General features: G+C 45.3%; 1 protein-coding gene across 1 annotated transcript in view; it reads right to left on the bottom strand.

The window, feature by feature from the left end:
• Positions 1–18190, bottom strand: part of Tubgcp3 (tubulin gamma complex associated protein 3) — a 56100-nt gene that overhangs the window by 23563 nt on the left and 14347 nt on the right. Inside the window, exons 6-14 of the mRNA XM_027387845.2 lie at positions 17909–18081; positions 15896–16014; positions 15340–15465; positions 11892–11960; positions 11424–11556; positions 10069–10235; positions 2770–2880; positions 2370–2478; positions 1012–1201 (exon numbers count right to left, since the gene is read on the bottom strand). Of these exons, the coding sequence (XP_027243646.1) occupies positions 1012–1201; positions 2370–2478; positions 2770–2880; positions 10069–10235; positions 11424–11556; positions 11892–11960; positions 15340–15465; positions 15896–16014; positions 17909–18081 (1197 nt within the window). The remainder of the gene's footprint in view (positions 1–1011; positions 1202–2369; positions 2479–2769; positions 2881–10068; positions 10236–11423; positions 11557–11891; positions 11961–15339; positions 15466–15895; positions 16015–17908; positions 18082–18190) is intronic.

Below are 18190 nucleotides of genomic sequence, written 5' to 3'. Positions count from 1 at the left end.
TCTGCGCTGCCTGGCTAGGCTGCCTGCACACGTATCCACTCTGTACACTCCACACTCTGTGCTCTTCCACAGGCTCCGAGAGAACGTATTCCTTCAACAGCTCCTCACCACACTGCCTCTAACTCTCCAGGAAAGCTCCCTCACTTCTGGTGTGGAAATGCTCTGCTGTGAGACTGCCAAGCATCCAACTCAGGGGCTCCAGGTCAGCAGTAGCCCACTCTACCTCAGAGGATCCAGGTCAGCACCTCCACACAAACTTCCCAGGTGACAAGATGGGACAGCTGGGGACTGGACCTCCAGGGAAGTCAGATAAATTAACCTTGAGGTCACAGGGCCAAAACATCAGCTTCTTTAGCACAGGCAAGGTGTAGAGGTAACTTGCTATTCTTTGTCCTAAGAGGAAAGTTTAACTGTGTATCCTAAAGAGAACACTGATTCACAGCAAGTGAAAACACCCTTCAAATGCCTCAGTGAAAACACTGCCCTGCTGTGACCACATGTGGCCCACTCATCATCAGCCCTGACTGGAGTCCTGAGCTGCAACCAGGTATGGGTACTCCACACAGGAAGACGACCACAGGGAACACAGTAAGAGAACGATGCTTTGTCAAGTTGCACAAAACACGTGACTTAAAAGGTCAATTTGAAATATGTATTTATCGAATTAACTTCAAACTGAAGCCATAGCTACCTGTAACTATTGCCCAACTCCACCCACTCAGGGAATTACTACTACACATGTGACAGCGCTCATGTCACAGTGCTCACGGGGACATGAAGCTTCCCCATGAACTCAGCAAGACACACCTCTGATGGTCTACAGACAACTGAGAAAAAAAGTAAGGGATTTAACCCCACAAAAAATGTATCTATGTAGTTTGTTTTAAACACAGACTTTGTAAGAATTCAACTCATTTCCTTCTGGTGTCACTGATTTATTCCTTTAAAGAAAAACTGTTAGTTCTCTATCATGTTAAAGACACTGCATACTTCAAAGATGGAGTTTCTCACTTTAGTAAATCCATTAGGTGCCTTATGAAGTCTCCTTGGCCAAGAAGCAGGTACCGCCGCATAGCCTGCATGTGTTCCAGCAAGCTGTATTTCTTGTTGAGGACATCCAATAAGTATTTGCTGGTCTCGAAATAAGCAGCATCTATTTTCCCTTGAAATGTATTTTCTAAGTCTGTGAATAAATCTTCAGCTGTGGAAAACAAAAGGGAAAGGCATGCATCCATGTGTGACATTTACCTTAAGAAAGGAATAGTTTTTTGTTTTTGTTTTTGTTTTTTTTTTTTTGGTTTTTCAAGACAGTGTTTCTCTGTGTAGCTTTGGAGCATATCCTGGCACTTGCTCTGGAGACCAGGCTGGCCTCGAACTCACAGAGATCCGCCTGCCTCTGCCTCCCAAGTGCTGGGATTAAAGGCATGCGCCACCAACGCCAGCCTAACAAAGGAATAGTAAAGGTATACATGGAACCAGAGCCAAGCCGACAGTGTAGACCCCACCCAGCCACAGTCAGTGAAAGGCCAGTGTCCCCCTGCACCAAGAGCTGATGCTGGCACTTGATTTCCAGGAGGAAGAGCCCCAGCACTGCCTGTAAGCTCAAGGACCACAATGCAAGCATATTGGAGGTTAAGTTTCACTAACTTGCTGTCTTACAGCCACATCCGAGCCTCAGAATCCCAACAGAACTGGGAGACCCCAGGAGACCACCTATACCTCTTGTATGTCCTCAGCATGATGGATATGTCTTAACTCCAGCACTCCTCTTCTATCTCTTAAACACAATTATCTTCCTTCCCCCAAGCCAACTCTGGATCCTATCTCTTTCCCAGGACTACCCAGAGGATACATGGAAGTCTGCAAGCAAGTCACTTGTGTGAGACGCTGTGGCTCTCAGGAATTGCACAGGCTGTCTCCTGACCTCAAAAACCCTTGCCACAGATTGGCCTTGCCCTTAGCCATCATGGAGAGACAGGTGATCACCAAATGTCTAAATGCTGCCCCAGCATGTGGCTGCCTATCCATCTGCCATATTGCCATATTTATTTATTACTATCTTTTTATCATCAAGGGGAATAAAAATGCAATGAAAGTAACTAAGGAGGAAATGGTTAACTCTACTCCAATGCCACTACCTAACTCCATATTTGAAAAAAACTGAACACCCACATAGCAATAGATTATTTCATAATGTACATACATACATATATATACTGTATGAAGGTATTTTAGTAACCCAGGTGATCTATAGACGCGACAGAAAAAAGAATCTTAAGGTGTCTCATACCACCTCACATCACCATCACAATGACCAGCCATGATCACCATCCCCACCCCTTCCACTGCCACCATCAAAGTAGACACACCTTCACGGGGTGACTCTGCAGTCTTGGTCCCAGCTATCATTTTTGTAGTTGGTGTCTGATCGTGACAAACTTGGTGCAAGAAATTTATTGACTTTCCTATCAAAAGGACCTAAAAAGGAAAATAAGCTATGATCACCTATATATAAGTTAGTGATCTAAACATTTCTAATATTCACACATTACATATTAGCTACTAATTTAAAAGCACAGGACATGAGCACTGAATCTCTATCAAATAGTTCTAGGAGCTAAAAAGCACACAGATAAACATGTATCAGCACAGTCCATTAGCAAAACACAACAAAACTTCTTTACCTGAGAATTGGTTTCCATCACATAGTTCAAGCAGTCTGAGTATTAAGAAATCAACAATGGCAAGTGTCTTCCAGCCCAGCCCTACCTTTCTGGACTGGTCCATCGTAATGAAGGAAGGGATCATCGATTTCCTCAATGTGTACTTGTCATGCCACAGTCGGTCAGTCTTAACAGTTGGATCTGATGCCACAAAAAACTAAGAATAAAAGAGAGCACTGAGCATTAGAAACATGTGTGAAAAATGTTAGTTATTAGTAACAAAAGAAGTTATCCTATAAGTAAGTTCTTCAGACACTAGGAGTCCACTCACTTACACAATAAGCCTGTGTGACAAATCATTCTGGACAGAAAGCTAAGTTGATCATGTTCCCAGATGTTTAAAGACAAACTACAACAACAACAAGCTGTCCCTTTCCTTGGAGACTTAAGAGCCAGCCTCAGCTGAGTTTCACTGAAGCTTCTCCGAGGCAGCCTCCAGGATGGACCCATGTCCTGAGAGCTTCTGCATGAGCTTGGAGCTCTGAGCATGGAATCAACATGGAATTCCAGAGCTGTCTTAACACTCAACCCATGTCTAGCTGCCCCCGGTTTATGTGCCCCTGACAGCCTCCACGTCACAGAGTGCCACACACAGGTGGGGTCAGCAGCAGCTGAACACAGACTCAGCGCACACACAGCCACTGGCAGCGGTGCCCACAGCACACAGGATCAACCAGCCAAGGTGTACCAGAAGAAGAGACTTCCTCATGTGACTCTCCTCTTCTGCCTCATCCAGGTCACCATTCATCTTCTCCCTCCCACACCACATCCCAGAAAGGAAAAGATGCAGCTGCCATTGCTCCAGTTTATCTATACTACAAAGAGGCCACTTCCCCTTTAGCCACGAGGCTTAGTACCATTCCCCAGATCCCTACCAACTGGCCTTCTGGAAACAGAACTGATGGGTGAAGGATGCTCAATTTGTATATATGATGCCACACATACCTCCATGGCCTGTGGAGACAGCCAGCAGGGTACCATGCATTCTGCACCCTTAGCTAAATAAAGTTTAGCATACTGCCACACTGATAATTTTCCCTTTGGTGTTTTCCTCCTGTGAAGTGTCTCCTACCTTCCTATTTTGACTTTTATTAGTATATAGATTCTTCACACATTAGACATTTAAAATTGGGAATCATTGCATATTACATATTCAACTTTCCAAAGTTAACCGCTTGCCAGTGTTTGCAGTATGTTCCATGTTTTTTGTTTGGCCTATTCTGTTTGTTGTTACTGTTGTAATTACAGCTTTGGGCTTCCCAACTCTCATATAATCTTCCCATTTCCAGATTACATAAATAACCTTCGATGCATTTTTAGCATTTTATTTTCATTATTTTGTATTATTTCTATTAGTTATTCTAAATAAAATATCTTTTATTGACAAAATCTTTTTGATTGAAGTATGTTATACTTCTAATATGCTATTAAAATGTCAGAGGCTATCTGGGGTAATGGTGCATGTCTTTAATGCTAACAACTGGGAGGCAGGCAGTCTCTCCAAGTATCAAGGCCAGCCTGGTCTACAAAGTAAAGATCCTGCCTCAAAAATAAACAAACAGACAAATAACTCCAATGCTTGAAGCTATGAGATTTTTTAGTTATAACAGTGGCTAGACAATCACACAATTGATAAATAAAGGCAGTTTTGTTGGGAAAATGCCAAAAGAGCAATGTCAATGATCTATAATGATCATGTAAACCACTAAAATTAAAGTTTCTTACTAATTGTCACAGACCTCCAAGAACTTGAGGAAGAGCACTAACCTTTCCAGGAAAAACAAAATGCAAATTTATTTACAAATACAGGCCATAGGAACCACTAGTCAGGATTTCAAAGAACATTTTAAGAACTTGGTGAAGAATAATTTAATGTCAGAAAGTGATACTCATTATCTACTTCTAAGAAAAAATTATGTATGGCATGATACACAGTCCAGCTGAAACCGAGTAAACACAAATATTACCACTCATGAGCAGACTGCTAACAAAATGTTAACTTCCCCTGCACAAATAGTGTATAAATCAGAAAAACTAGTAATTGATACCAGCTAAGCTTTGTGTTATTTTAGGTTTTTACATAGCATCATTCTCTCACAACAGTTTTTCTTCTGCAGAAATCCACTGCCAAGCTGTGTAACCATTAGTGATGATGAGTGAGGTCTCATGTTGACTTTGTAGGCTAAGCTTACTCATGTGACCACCAGGAAAGGATCATCTGTTTTCAACTAACCCATCTCTCTTACACCACTTTACTGCATACTATATAACCAAGGCAGCTTGGGGAAACAAACACTCTGCTGTGATGAGGTTACCATGTAACACTTACTGAAATTAACCCTGATAGAAACAAGAAAACTTTACAAACTTACCATGAGCATCTCTCCCGGTTACCATCACGGTGCTATGACTGCCCTTTGGCTTGCCATTCAACAGATTAGATTAATTGCATATAAATTGTATTTCTCCATTATTCACTTAAACACAAGAGCTAGTTTTTACAGACAGCACATCAATTTATCCTGATAGCTGGAGTGCAGCTGGGTTTCTATCAGTGTGAACAATAAGAAATTTTAATTTAAACCATAAAAAAAAAAAAACCCTCCCAGACAATTCAGTCATCTTTGGAAGTCATGAACACATTGCTTCATCTAGGGCACAGGAGCGTGCAGTCACTCTACGAGCAGCTAGTAGTGAGTACAAAGGGTGTACTCATCTTTAGAATATAATGAACTCTGTGAGATATATATGGTGGCAGAAGAAAGAACCAAGGTCAGAATATAATTGCAATAAGCCTTCATTATATTGATGTATTTTCCCTTCAAGGTCCTTTAATTTCTACCATTGTGTCAAACACTGAACGAATCTAGGAAAAAAATAAAACAAAATGTCACTGTACCCTGATTTCTCATTAACTGCTAGACAAATGTGCACTCCCCACCCCCAAAACAGAAGCAAAAGAGAGATTTTCTTAGCATACAGCTTAGTTCCTAGGAGTCATATACATCATATACCACAGACGCTCCCACACCAACATGCCTACTACTCCAGCTTTGGACTTAGGAGCGCATGGCACCTTCAAAGGGGGCACAATCCAGTCAGCTTTCTTGGGTCATGAAGGTCATGGACCAGGCAATTTCTCAAAGGGCACCAGATTGGGGCTTCCTTGGCTAAATTTATCCTTAAGTATTCTATACGTTTGATGTGAGTAGAGCTGTTTTATTTCCTGTTTGCAGCATTTACTGAGTATAGAGAAAAAGGCGATTTTTGTCACTGCTGGGCTGCTAGTTTGAGGACCTTAGGAATCAGGCACAGGTGTGCACCCTTTGCAGTGCACATACACAGGGCATGCTCGGGCTTTCTTGTGCACTAAGGTCATCCTTTCCTTTCTACCCAATTCATTCTTTTCTTGCCAGTGTGTGGCACAATGCGGAGGAGGAGTGGCGATGGTGGATACCTTGTCTTGGTTGTTATCCAGGGAGAAGGCAGATGGCCTCCCACCAGTCACAGGCATTAGCTGTCATTGTTCCAAAAAAAAAAAAAAAAGGTTCCTTTCTGGTCAAGGCCTCAGTATTAAATAGCCAAATTGTGCTGAATGTCATCAAATGATTCTCTAGTATCAACAGAGTATCCCCATATCCCCATACTCTTACCATGGTTGTTACACTGGTAGACTATGGCTCACACCTCTGTGATACTGGGATAAATCCCTTGCTATAATAGCATTTTCAACATGCTTCTGAATTCTGCTTCCTGGCATTTAGTGGAGACTTTCCACATCTATAGTCCTAAGAGATGTGACCATGTATTTGTCTTGTGTGGTGCTACAGTGGCCTCATAAAACAGACTTCACTTTCCTTCCTATTGTACATCCTGAAGTTTGAGAAGGCCTGGTGTGAATCTGCAGCAAACTCACCCAACAAGCATCTCATCAGCTCATCAGGCATTTGTCTGCAGATCTTCTCCATCACTAACAGAACCATTGACTTGCTGGAGGTCCAAGCACATTCCTGTTTCCTTGTGACTCATTCTGGGCAGTTTTGCAATCTGGGAACTCTCCCAGGTTTTACTTAAGAGGCATCTGTCCTTTCTCCATTTCTGCATGAGACTTTCACTGGCCACACAATTCCCATGATCTTATTCCACACACCTGCCACCTTCTGGCCATCTCATGGAAAGGCAGCTGCTAAGCTCCTTGTGGCTGCTGTAGACTGTTGCCCATCTCTGGCTCTCCACAGTTCTATTATAACATGCCTCATTGCTCTCTATGGATCTGTTCATTATGTTTCTCATCAACTAAACACAGATAATAAGTGACTTTTCTTCATCAGTTCTACAGCACAGGCTCAAGCTGTCTTTTCTCTTCCTTCCTTATTCTTCCTGTCTGTTAACTGGTCGCCCCTCATCTCACTTCCTTCCAGTCAGTGGGTGTGTCTCTTCTTTCTGGTCAAGTCTGGTGTAGAGCTATCTTAGACTGTTTGCTGCTGTAATGGTAACACAGCCTAAGAAAGGAAGGGTTATCCTGGTCATGGTTCAGAGATTACGTCCACAGTGATGGGCAGCATGCAGAGCACAGAATGTTACCCTCACTGGCTTTCTCTGTTCCCCTCTTGTCAAGTCTGGGCCCCCAGCCCACCTCTGGGGTACTACTAACTAGTCCTCGCTGGGCTCTTCTTCCCAGACACATTCAAGTGGCTGTGCTTGCTTACCAGACACTTCTCAGGCCACTCAGCCTGACCATCAACACTGATCACAGGAGCCAGTCATTTTCTAGCTCACAATTCTACTTGACTCCTTCCCAGTTCCTGCACCCTGATCTGATGGCTGAAGATGCGCCTCCCTCTGCAGATATCCCATAAACTACATGAAATCAATGACTACATAGCTCACATACAGCCATTGAGTCACACTTGAAGAAATTCAATTTCACAATTAAATTACAACTCACTTTGGCCATGCTGAGGAAGAATTAGCCTATGCAAGGACTAAACAGGCAAAATCTTCAAATTTTTATTACACAACAATCAAATATACAATGTAATTCCATAAGCTACTGACTTTGTATGGTAAACCTAGTATTTGAAGTTAAAGATAATCTTCCCAAAAGTGACTTAAAACTTAAATGAGCCGGGCGTTGGTGGCACACGCCTTTAATCCCAGCACTCGGGAGGCAGAGACAGGCGGATCTCTGTGAGTTCGAGGCCAGCCTGGTCTCCAGAGTGAGTGCCAGGATAGGCTCCAAAGCTACACAGAGAAGCCCTGTCTCGCAAAACCAAAAAAAAAAAAAAAAAACCTTAAATGAAAACTATTTATAGAGTTCACCACATAATGTAGGGTATCAGGGACCTATACTTAGTGACAGAAGATGGCCAATGTCATTCAATATTCCAGACTGAAACAGGCTTGAGAGAATCTCAAGAGAATCTCACTTGCTGCTTGTTTCACTGTGGCCCACAGAAAGCCCTGACCAGGCCCGACCTTAATGCAGATCTAAGTGAGAGGGAATGCTGAGTGAGGAGATTCAGCAGCCACGGAGCAGGGTCTAGGTCACAGCACAGTGAATGCAGGGACAAGCATAGCAGCCCTCCTCACAAAGACCACACTGCACCTAACCTCAGATGGAACTGTGGCTGTCAGTCATCACTCACAACAAAAGGTGCGAGGCAAATAGAGTGCCAGGGTCAGAGGGTCACTTGGGCATAGGAACTGTCAGACAAACAAATAGAGGCCTTGCTGGGTGCCCTGTGTAAATCCAGGGGTTACACACTAGCATCAGACTGTAATATCTTTGGTGGTAAGGAGGTATGAGAAGACAGATTCTACTGTACTCAACATACAAAAATAACTCAGTAACTTATAAACCTGAGCCAGAGAGGTGGTTCAATGGGTGAAGTAAGACAAAGTCCAGGTTGGAGGCTGGGGCTGGAGAGAGCAGGTATTGCAATGGCAAAAGACAAAAGTTTGATTCTCACTACCCATATATTGGGTGGCTCACGACTTCCTGTAACTCCACCTCCAGGACAGCCAAAGCCCTCTTCTGGAGGCACTGTCCTTACACACACACACACACACACACACACACACACACACACACACATTAAAATAAAGTTCTTTTTTTTTTTCTTTATATCATAGTCTTTTGCATATTCCCTCCCACCCAAATCCATACCCTTTCTCTCTCATTAGAAAACAAATGGGCATCTGGAAAATAATAATAAAGGACCTGGGAGGAGTTGAAAGAGGGGGGGGGCATAATCACAGTATTTCATGAAAAAAGTGAAAAAAAAATAACAATACCATTAAAAACAAACAAAATCTGGGTATAGTGGCACATATCTGTAAACTGAGTACTGGAGAGCTAGACAGGCCGACTCCTGAGGCATGCTGGAGGGCCAGCCTAATCTACTCAGCAACTTCCAGGTCAGTGAGAGACCCTGTCTCAAAAAGTGAAGGTCAAAGTCATCTGAAGAACATGAAACTAACTTCCAGTTTACATATGCCAGTGTGCACGCACACTACATCAAACCTTAAAGTCTTGCTCACATCCCCAGCAGCCAGGTATCTGCAGAAGACGACCCCAGTGTATAGCATTGCTACACCACAGTAAATAGTGTCTGTACTGAACATTTCAGAAATCCAGAAAAAAGCCTGGGGATGTAGGCTGGTGGTGGGACATTTACCTAGCAAGCATGTGGCCTGGATTCAACCTCCCCTCCCCCAAGAAATACCTCTCTTGTATCCACTTCCATGGCAAACATTGGGGTTTTCATGATAAATGCTGTATTTAGCATGGCATCTATGCATTTCCTAAGCTCTTAGTATGTCTTAATTAATACATGATAGTTTCTATTTCTTAGTGCTCCTGACAACACTTTTGAGTTGATATCCCTAGCCCTGTTCCCCAACAACTACAAAGTCCTCTGGTTTTTGCTGCATGGTTCTGCGTGTTGCATCACACCAGAACTACATATATTTCGAAAGGAAAATAAGCACAAATGAATTAGCCTCATTCAAATTATCAACACCACAGCTGACCAAGCTTACGCAATGACTACGTGAAGATACAGCTACCATAAGCTGCGTCCCCGGGCCCCATGGAGACCAGGCAGTGCCCTGATCAGTCAGCTAGTAAGCCTGGACATGCATGTCCACCTTGCTGAGTTCCCAGCTCTAAAACTAGGAAAACAGCTTCCCACTAACCATCTATCTGTGCTGATCACAAAGGACAGTGCCAACTGTGAATGGCTGAGGTGCAGGCACAGTCCTGTTCAGAGGAAATGATAACAGTTGAGACAGACCACACTGGCAGTGCCCCTGTCCCTTCACCCCCAGCCTTGGTGCTCACTTCATGGTAGGTGTCCTCCAGCTCCCCGTCATATATCCATCGGTAGAGGAAGCTCAGCACAGGGTGAGACACTAGGCTCAGGATGTGCTGCACCAGGGACTTCATGTAGGGGTCTCCCGTCTTTGTGTATGCATGGACAGCAGAGGCCAGCTCACCTCCTTTCCGTCCTAGAGGAATGAGGAAAAAAAGCACACAGAAATAAATATCCAAATGTGAATTCATGGCACAAACCAAACCAATCACTTAACACTAAACCAAAGACAGCAAATAGCAGAGACAGAGTGCATCTGCTTTCCTCAGTCAGTAAGGACTCCTTACATTCAGCAACAGCAGCAGCATGCAATGCAGCGGCCCAGGCATCAAGATTCAGTTTCTGCCTGTGTACACACTCAAGAAGGAGTCAGCCAAGGAGTTTTTCAGTTGTAAAAGTGACCAAGAGTGACCAGCTGCCCAGTCTAGACACTTGAGATGCACATTTCACACTGCAATTTAGTACACACCTAAATATTCATGAAAAGCAAAGGGTCTAAGGACCAATAATGAAAAGCAACCCCCTGCCAGTGGCAGTGCAGCCTGACACTGCTCAGCAGCTAGGGTCCAGCAGGACCCTGTGGAAGGCGTGGAAGTGGCAGAATGGCTTCCAGCAATGCAAACACAGTTGTCAGTGCTGTATCAGAAGCTGGGGGTTTACATCACCCTTGGTTTTACACAGACCACTCTGGTGTGCAAGCAGAGGGGCTGATGAGCAGACACCTGGGAATCCAGGAGCAGTTCTTACAGGAACATCTACCAAAGACCAAACAGGATAGACAAGACTGCTGCAGGACAGCTGCAGGACTTCAGTGGTCAACTACCTACTCAAGAGGGAAAGAACCCTGAGGGAAAAGGAGAGATGGCAGGGACCCAGCTGGGGAGAGGTTTGCTATGAAGAGGAATGGAGGAGTGATTTGCTGTGACCCACTTCTCTGTTTCACAGAAGTACCAGGAAGTGAGGAAGGCTACCCCTGGACAGTATGTGATGAACTTGGACTCAGGTGTGCTCAAGTTCAGGTCCTGGGCAACTTGGTGGGTGATAGCAGCAGATAGCCCAGAGCATAAGGAAGCAGAGAAGACTGCAAGGTAAGCAGCGTGCAGTAGGAGCACAGGCAGGCCCTGGCATGCAGCCCACAGAGCTGCCTCTGGTCACCAGCTGCAGCTCCTTCTCAGTTCCATCTCAGTGGCAGCACCTCAGGCTAACAAGCAGCCCATACTTGTTACCAGGCAACTTTCCCAGAAGCAGACTTGCAGACCCCACCCACAAACAAGTCTTGCACTAAAGTATGTCTAGAGGCATAGAATAGAGAAACTCCGAAGACCTTGGCAGTAATCTACCAGCGCAGCGAGGGTCTTTAGTCTTATTTTGGGGTCATATGTCCAAACCAGGAGGCGTCGCAGTGTGAGGCTACTCTCTAGTCCCAAATTCACACCCTGATCGTCCTCTAGCTGGAGCTAAAAGACAACAGGGAAAGGTTAAATAGCAATAACTGAGTACATCCCATCAGCCCTTAACCTACACAAAGTGAAAACAAGGCCATACCTATTCTAACAATAAAATCAAAGGTCCCGTTGTAAAACTACAACACTTTCAGGCTACATACAATTAAGACTTCATATGGTAGACAGGACCCTGAAATGAGTATTTAACTGGCTCTAGGATACAATGAACAAATCTTGTATTATGGAAGTGGTTACTCTTGTATATGAATGAAGTAACAAAATCCCCTCTACAGTATCCATTTCCTAACTCTTGAGAACTTGAAGGCTTACAAGGGAAGCACACTTACCTGGGAGTGCAGCACAGAGAGGAGCCTGTAGTATTCTTTGAGCTCTTGATGCAAGGCAGCACAAAAGCTCTGTGTGGGGAGGATAAAGCAGGGTTAAAGCATGACCATGCACACACAATGGCTCACTCTGAGAGAAGACACCTTCCCATGGAGTTCGGGGGAACTGAAATCCTGGACCTGTAGCATCTATTTCAATAACAAAAAGCACAGACCTTACAGGAAAGAAATGGAGATGTGGCAGGTTTTCATGAAGCTGAAAGTGTGGTCTCTTTACAGGATGGCCCTTTAAGATGGTGGCCTTTCTAAGTTTCAGTTACAGTAACTTCCTTGAATGCTTTTCCAAGCATTGGGAAATTCCAGCAGTCCCAGTTTTAACATGGTTTAGTGTCCCACTCAGTGCACTGAACACTTCTCTCTGCATCTCCAGACTGAACTGAATGCACACTCTCAGAAGCAGTCAAGAAGAGTCTCATTGGCTTACAGTTCAATGATAAGACCCTCTTGGCATGAACCCAAGGCTATAAACAGAGCATATAGCCCAAAGTCTGCTTTGTAGGACAAGCTACCATAAAGACATCAGCAAAGGCTAAAACCAATCCTCTTTAAATAAATGTGCAGCTCCATGGTTTCCCACACACCTTAATGCAATGTACAATGTCATAAAATATGGGATTATTTCACCACACAGAAGAGAATATAAAATGTACATTTTAATCAAAAAGTGAGCCTAAAAGTTTCCCTACTGTTCAGAGACAGCAATGTGGAATTTGTGCAGGCACATCATCACACTTTCCAAAACTGCCACCCCAGCCTCCAAGAGAATAGAACCACAAAATAAAAAATAAACAGTTTATCAACTGATCAAGAGCCCAAGTTGCAGAATGCCATGGAGAATGCAAACTTGCAGACTACACAGCTCAAACTACAGGTGGTTCCACATCCAAACATCCATATGGCAGGGTTCCATGAGCACAGTCATCTCCAACAGCCAGAGAGAGAAAGGGGCTAACTGAGCTGGGCTAGCTGGGCTGGGCTGCCTGGGCTTGCTAGAGAGAAGCAATGCTGAGAACTGTACTGGGAGCCAGTATTCCCTTCTGCAGAATTCTGCTCCATCTAGAGTACGAGATGGGCTCTGCTGAGGCCTCAGAGAGAGTATGTACAGGAACTACCCAGGACAACAGGTACCAAGACACCCCAATAGGGATACAGATCATCCCAACAACAGCACTCAACAAGTCTGATGTGGCCAGCCATAACTTCTTGACTTCAACAGCGGGAAACGAGATGGAAAGTCTTCAGCACAGGAGTTACATGCACCTGCCCCCCCACCCCCCGCCTCGGCAGAGCACTTCAGGATAAGCTTGGGTAGTACACTTCCACTTCCCCAGAATTGATGAATGAATACCAATCACCCTGCTAATTTTAGAGACTGTTAGCATAATCAATAAGAGAACAGAATTTAAATACTGTAATATTCTTACGACACTACTGTAGTGATAAAATGTCTAAGACACACATCTGACAAGTCATCAATACCAGAATATATAAAGGTGAAAAACCCACAAAAAGTCTGATTTTTAAAGTATAGAACTGAACATTTCTCAAAAGACACAGCCAATGGGCACATGGAAAAAACATTCAACACCACTAATCATCAGGGAAATGCAGATCAAAAGCTGAGGAACAGCCTGACTCCAGAAAGAGCAGCTATTATCAGGGAATGAGGAGGAGGAGAAGCTGGCATGCTGTTTGGGGTGGGGGAGGCAGGGGTGAACATTGCATCAGCTATGCAGAGGCTCCTCAAATAACTAAAAAGTAGACCTTGCAGATGCCAGCAGACCACCATAGGGCCTATGTCCAAAGGTCACAGAGTCAGTATGCTGAAGGAAGAGCTGTGCTCTGTTCATCGCTATTCACAGCACTATTCACAGCGGCCAAAACACGGAAACATGGCCATTGAATTCCACTCAGCCAGAAAGAAGGTACTGTACTGTCAGGGCAGACAGGATGCAGGGTGAAGTAAGTAAAGACTCTGGTCCCAGTTAGGCAGGCTTTTAGTGTCAGCCCTCAGAAAGGAAGAAGGGCAATGGCCAGTTGGCCAATTCCCTGGACAGTAGACAACAGTACAAGAGGAAACTGGCAGGCTCAGGACCAGCAGCAAACTATGCATTCTCTCCTCACCTTCTTATTCCAAAAAGAAACTATGGAGAATGGACAGAGTCTGTGCAAAGTGACAGACTGTCAAATGAGAAGCCACATTTCATCTCTGAGATCCCACTTCAAAGTCACACTCCTAGCCATTAGCCACACTGCCCCTGTACACTCCTGGCCATTAGCCACACTGCCCCTGTACACTCCTGGCCATTAGCCACACTGCCCCTGTACACTCCTGGCCACCAGCCACACTGCCCTGTACACTCCTGGCCATTAGCCACACTGCCCCACTCCTTTAGCCACACTGCCTGTACACTCCCCTTCACATCCTGCCACACTGTACACTCCTGGCCATTACAGCACTGCCATACTGCCCCACACACTCCTCCTGGCCATTAGCCACACCCCTGTACACTCCTGGCCACCAGCCACACATCCTCCTGGGCCACCAGCCACACTGCCCCTGTACACTCCTGGCCACCAGCCACACTGCCCCTATACACTCCTGGCCATTAGCCACACTGCCCCTATACACTCCTGGCCATTAGCCACACTGCCCCTATACACTCCTGGCCATTAGCCACACTGCCCTGTACACTCCTGGCCATTAGCCACACTGCCCCTGTACACTCCTGGCCATTAGCCACACTGCCCCTGCCATGATTCTAGCCACCAGCCATGCTGGAGCACCCATCTGTGCTGTGTGTTACCTCTGTGACCCTCTCAATGAATTTCTGTAGATATCATTGGCAGCAATTACTGCCTAAGAATGCACCTAAAACCAAAAGCATATACCACTAACCCTCTGTAAGAGGCTGGGGCTTTGGAAGAACTCCCACCCTCACTTTTATACCTGCTATTCTCATCAAGATCTGGTATTGGGGGCGGGGGGGGGGGGGAGAGGCTGGCTGCTCAAGTGACATGCTGGTCCATCAGTGCCCCAGCCATGCACATCTGAGCAGTGACAGCAGCAGGTCCCCACTTCCCACAGCTGTAGCACTAGAAATGTGGGGCACCTGAAGATCTGGTCATATTTCCAGAGGCCGTCCTTATCCTCCAAGGTGGCAGTGATGGTTACAGGGAAGGCCCTAGCTCTCCCACTTCCAAGTCGCTACCTCTCTCAAGCTCTTTCCTCTGATCTCCATCTGCCACCCCTCAGCAGCTCCCAGAGTCTGCATATTCTCAGTGGAACCTGACTGACAGCATCGTCAGTCACCATGGATACTTTCTTCAAGAAGAGCCTGCGGTGATTTTTATACTTAAACCTTCAATAGACTAACAACGATGGACATACCTGACCTACAAGTCCAAAAGAGCGGTCCAGACTCCTCTGGTCAGCGTACTTTCTGATTTTGTTATGTAACCATCCCAGCTCAGCAAGCCGGACCGACATGTCCCTCAAAGGTTTATTTATGTTTGCCTGAAAAGTAGACACAGAAGTCAAACTCAAGAGCCCATTACCAGCCCCAGCCACCTGTTCTAATCGTCTGAGACACAGGGAGCGATGACCCTTGTCCTGCTGAGAAAAGCCGAGAGTAGACACTCACAGTTGAGGAGTGTAACGTGGCAAGGTTTTGTCAGGAATCTGTCCAGGACAGGACACCACCCTGGCCTCTACCCTCACTGTAGCAGCCCCATCAGAGGATTCATGGGGAAAAGCAAGCACTGCCACAGAGGGCCTGGGACAAATCACATCAGCCACAAATAGGCAGGGTGAGAAGCCAAATCCAGCTGTGCAACTCGATTGGTGCCACATCTGCCAAGCCCCAGTAATGCCAGTCAGTAAAAAGCTCAATAGCTGACTCTACTGAGTTTTCTCGAACTAGGCAGGCGGGATTCTGTTACCATACCTTTTCTTCTACTTTGTAACAGTTTTCAGGGTTGCTCATTTTGATATATTTGCCATCAATGCCCTGGAATACATAGAGAATATCTCTCACAAGAGCTGCTTCTGTAACTTCCAATGTGCCTGCAAAACGATTTTTAGAAGACAGTAAGGAACACTCTCCATGTAAAATGAGTTACATGACTGATTAACTGTGTGTCATACATTTGCTCCCAGACCACATATACCAACTTTACTGAGGCATGAGTGTAAGTGAGCTCAAGAAGCAAGAGAAATTTAAGACAGAAAGGCATGGGCTTTCTGAGAGGGGTGGGGCTCCTACAGTAGTCCCTTTGAGGTCTCTGAAGACAAACCTCCCTGTGACTACCAGACAGATAACAGCACAAATCAACCACAGGGAGTAATCACACCATAGGGGTTGGGTAATACCAGCTTACTGCAAGGTGACCCTCCTAACACTACCAGAAATGGAGATCATGGCTCGGAAGTCGTCTTCTGAACAAATGTCACAATAAACTTAGGGTGACAGCCAAAACTGAGGGCAAGAAGGAAGAGTCACACCCAGAAACCCAGGATGTCGAGGGGACTCAGGGAGAGTTGGGAGCAGTCAGCATCCAGAGGCACCACACAGAGTACAGCCTGGGCACATGCTTCCTGGCTATGGGCAAGACTGCTGAGATCATCTATCAGGTTAACAGTGACCTTCAAAGTTCACATGGCACTCTTGCCACTGTGAGCCACAAAGCCACTGTGAACCAGGGCTTCCTGTTCTTTCTCCTCTGTCCACCATGACATGGCCAGGGGCAAACTCTCTTAGCATGTACACCAGACTCATTGAATCCTCCTCAGTAGATCTTCGTTGTCCTTAAGGGTCACCTTCATCTCACTCCTTGAATTCCCCCAACAGAGGAATGGCCCTCCCTCCTCTGTGGTTGACTTTACAGCATCTATCCATCTATCCATCTATCGATCTATCGATCTATCTATCTATCTATCAATCAATCATCTATCAATCTATCTATCTACCTAACATCTATCTATCTAACCACCTACCTTTAACCCATTTGTAATCCCCTGAAAGTGGATCTCTTGTAAGCAGCATTAACTACTCAGACTGGAATTATTTTTAAAACTATCACAGAAATTAAGTATCTATGCCTTTAACAAGTACACCTGGGTTAAAACAACCACACTCCTATTGTCCCTACCTACCCCACTGCTCCTTCTTATTCTCATCTATTTCTTCCAAGTCCCCTGCGGCTATGCGGGGAACACAGGTCTGCAGACTGAGGACAATGCACTGGCTTGCTCCACACATGAGCATGTGTCACCCTTCACACATGGTAGGATAATGTGGTTGAGAAGGTGACATGTGAGTTCTCCATGGGGACAGCTGCAAGGGCAAAGGCCTTCATGTCCCTTGATTACAAATGACACTGCCCCATGGTTGCCCTGAAGGAAGGGAAGCAGCAACCACAGCCTCAGGATCAGCAGACCACGAATCAACAGTACTGGTAACTCCTCCTGACAAGCACTGCTACACATGGTATACTCAAGAAAACACTCACGTCTCCCTTGACAGTCTAACAGAATTTTAAAACCCTTCAAGAAGTCTTCCTCTCACCACCCAGAAATCACCAGGGAGTTTCGCCTTACAGGCACCATGCTAAACACTACTACCATGACTAGATGGACACCCTTCTCCTTGGAGTTTGGGTTTGGACACAAGAAGTGATCTTCCTGAAGCTCTGAGTGGCTTCCCAGGAGGGATAACAGAAAGGGATGGGAACTGGGACAAGGAGGCAGAGAGTACAGCACAGAAGGAATAGATCAATCAGACAGACAGCTGAGAAGTGGGAGGTAGCAGGACTAAAAGCAGGCCACATGAAGTGACCTCACAAGGCATCTGGCCACAGCAGGGATTCTGGGTCTCATTATATGATATATAAGGAATCACTACAGATGAGGTTCTGGCTTTGAGAATAAAATGGCTTCTAAATGCCAAAACACATCTTACCACTTGGATCCCCTTCTCTCCTTGACCTTGTCATGTTTCGAGAAAGGGCATTTGGGAAACCCTTGGAGGTAGGGGTTTGTGAAGAAGGCTGATTGGTAGTCAGGGACCACGCGAGGCGTGGCCCCAACTGCTGCCGGAGACCATCACCAACTCCTGGAGCTTGATGGGACTGCCTAGAGAAATGAAACATTTCGGCTTCAAATAACTAGAGACACAAATGTGCTAGGAATTGTCATTGTGTTATTACACTACTACAATACTGTGTAAATCTAATACCAGGAG

The sequence above is a fragment of the Cricetulus griseus genome (genome assembly GCF_003668045.3).
Source record: "Cricetulus griseus strain 17A/GY chromosome 1 unlocalized genomic scaffold, alternate assembly CriGri-PICRH-1.0 chr1_1, whole genome shotgun sequence".
NCBI lineage: Eukaryota > Metazoa > Chordata > Mammalia > Rodentia > Cricetidae > Cricetulus > Cricetulus griseus.
This window is presented reverse-complemented; position numbering and strand designations above follow the sequence as displayed.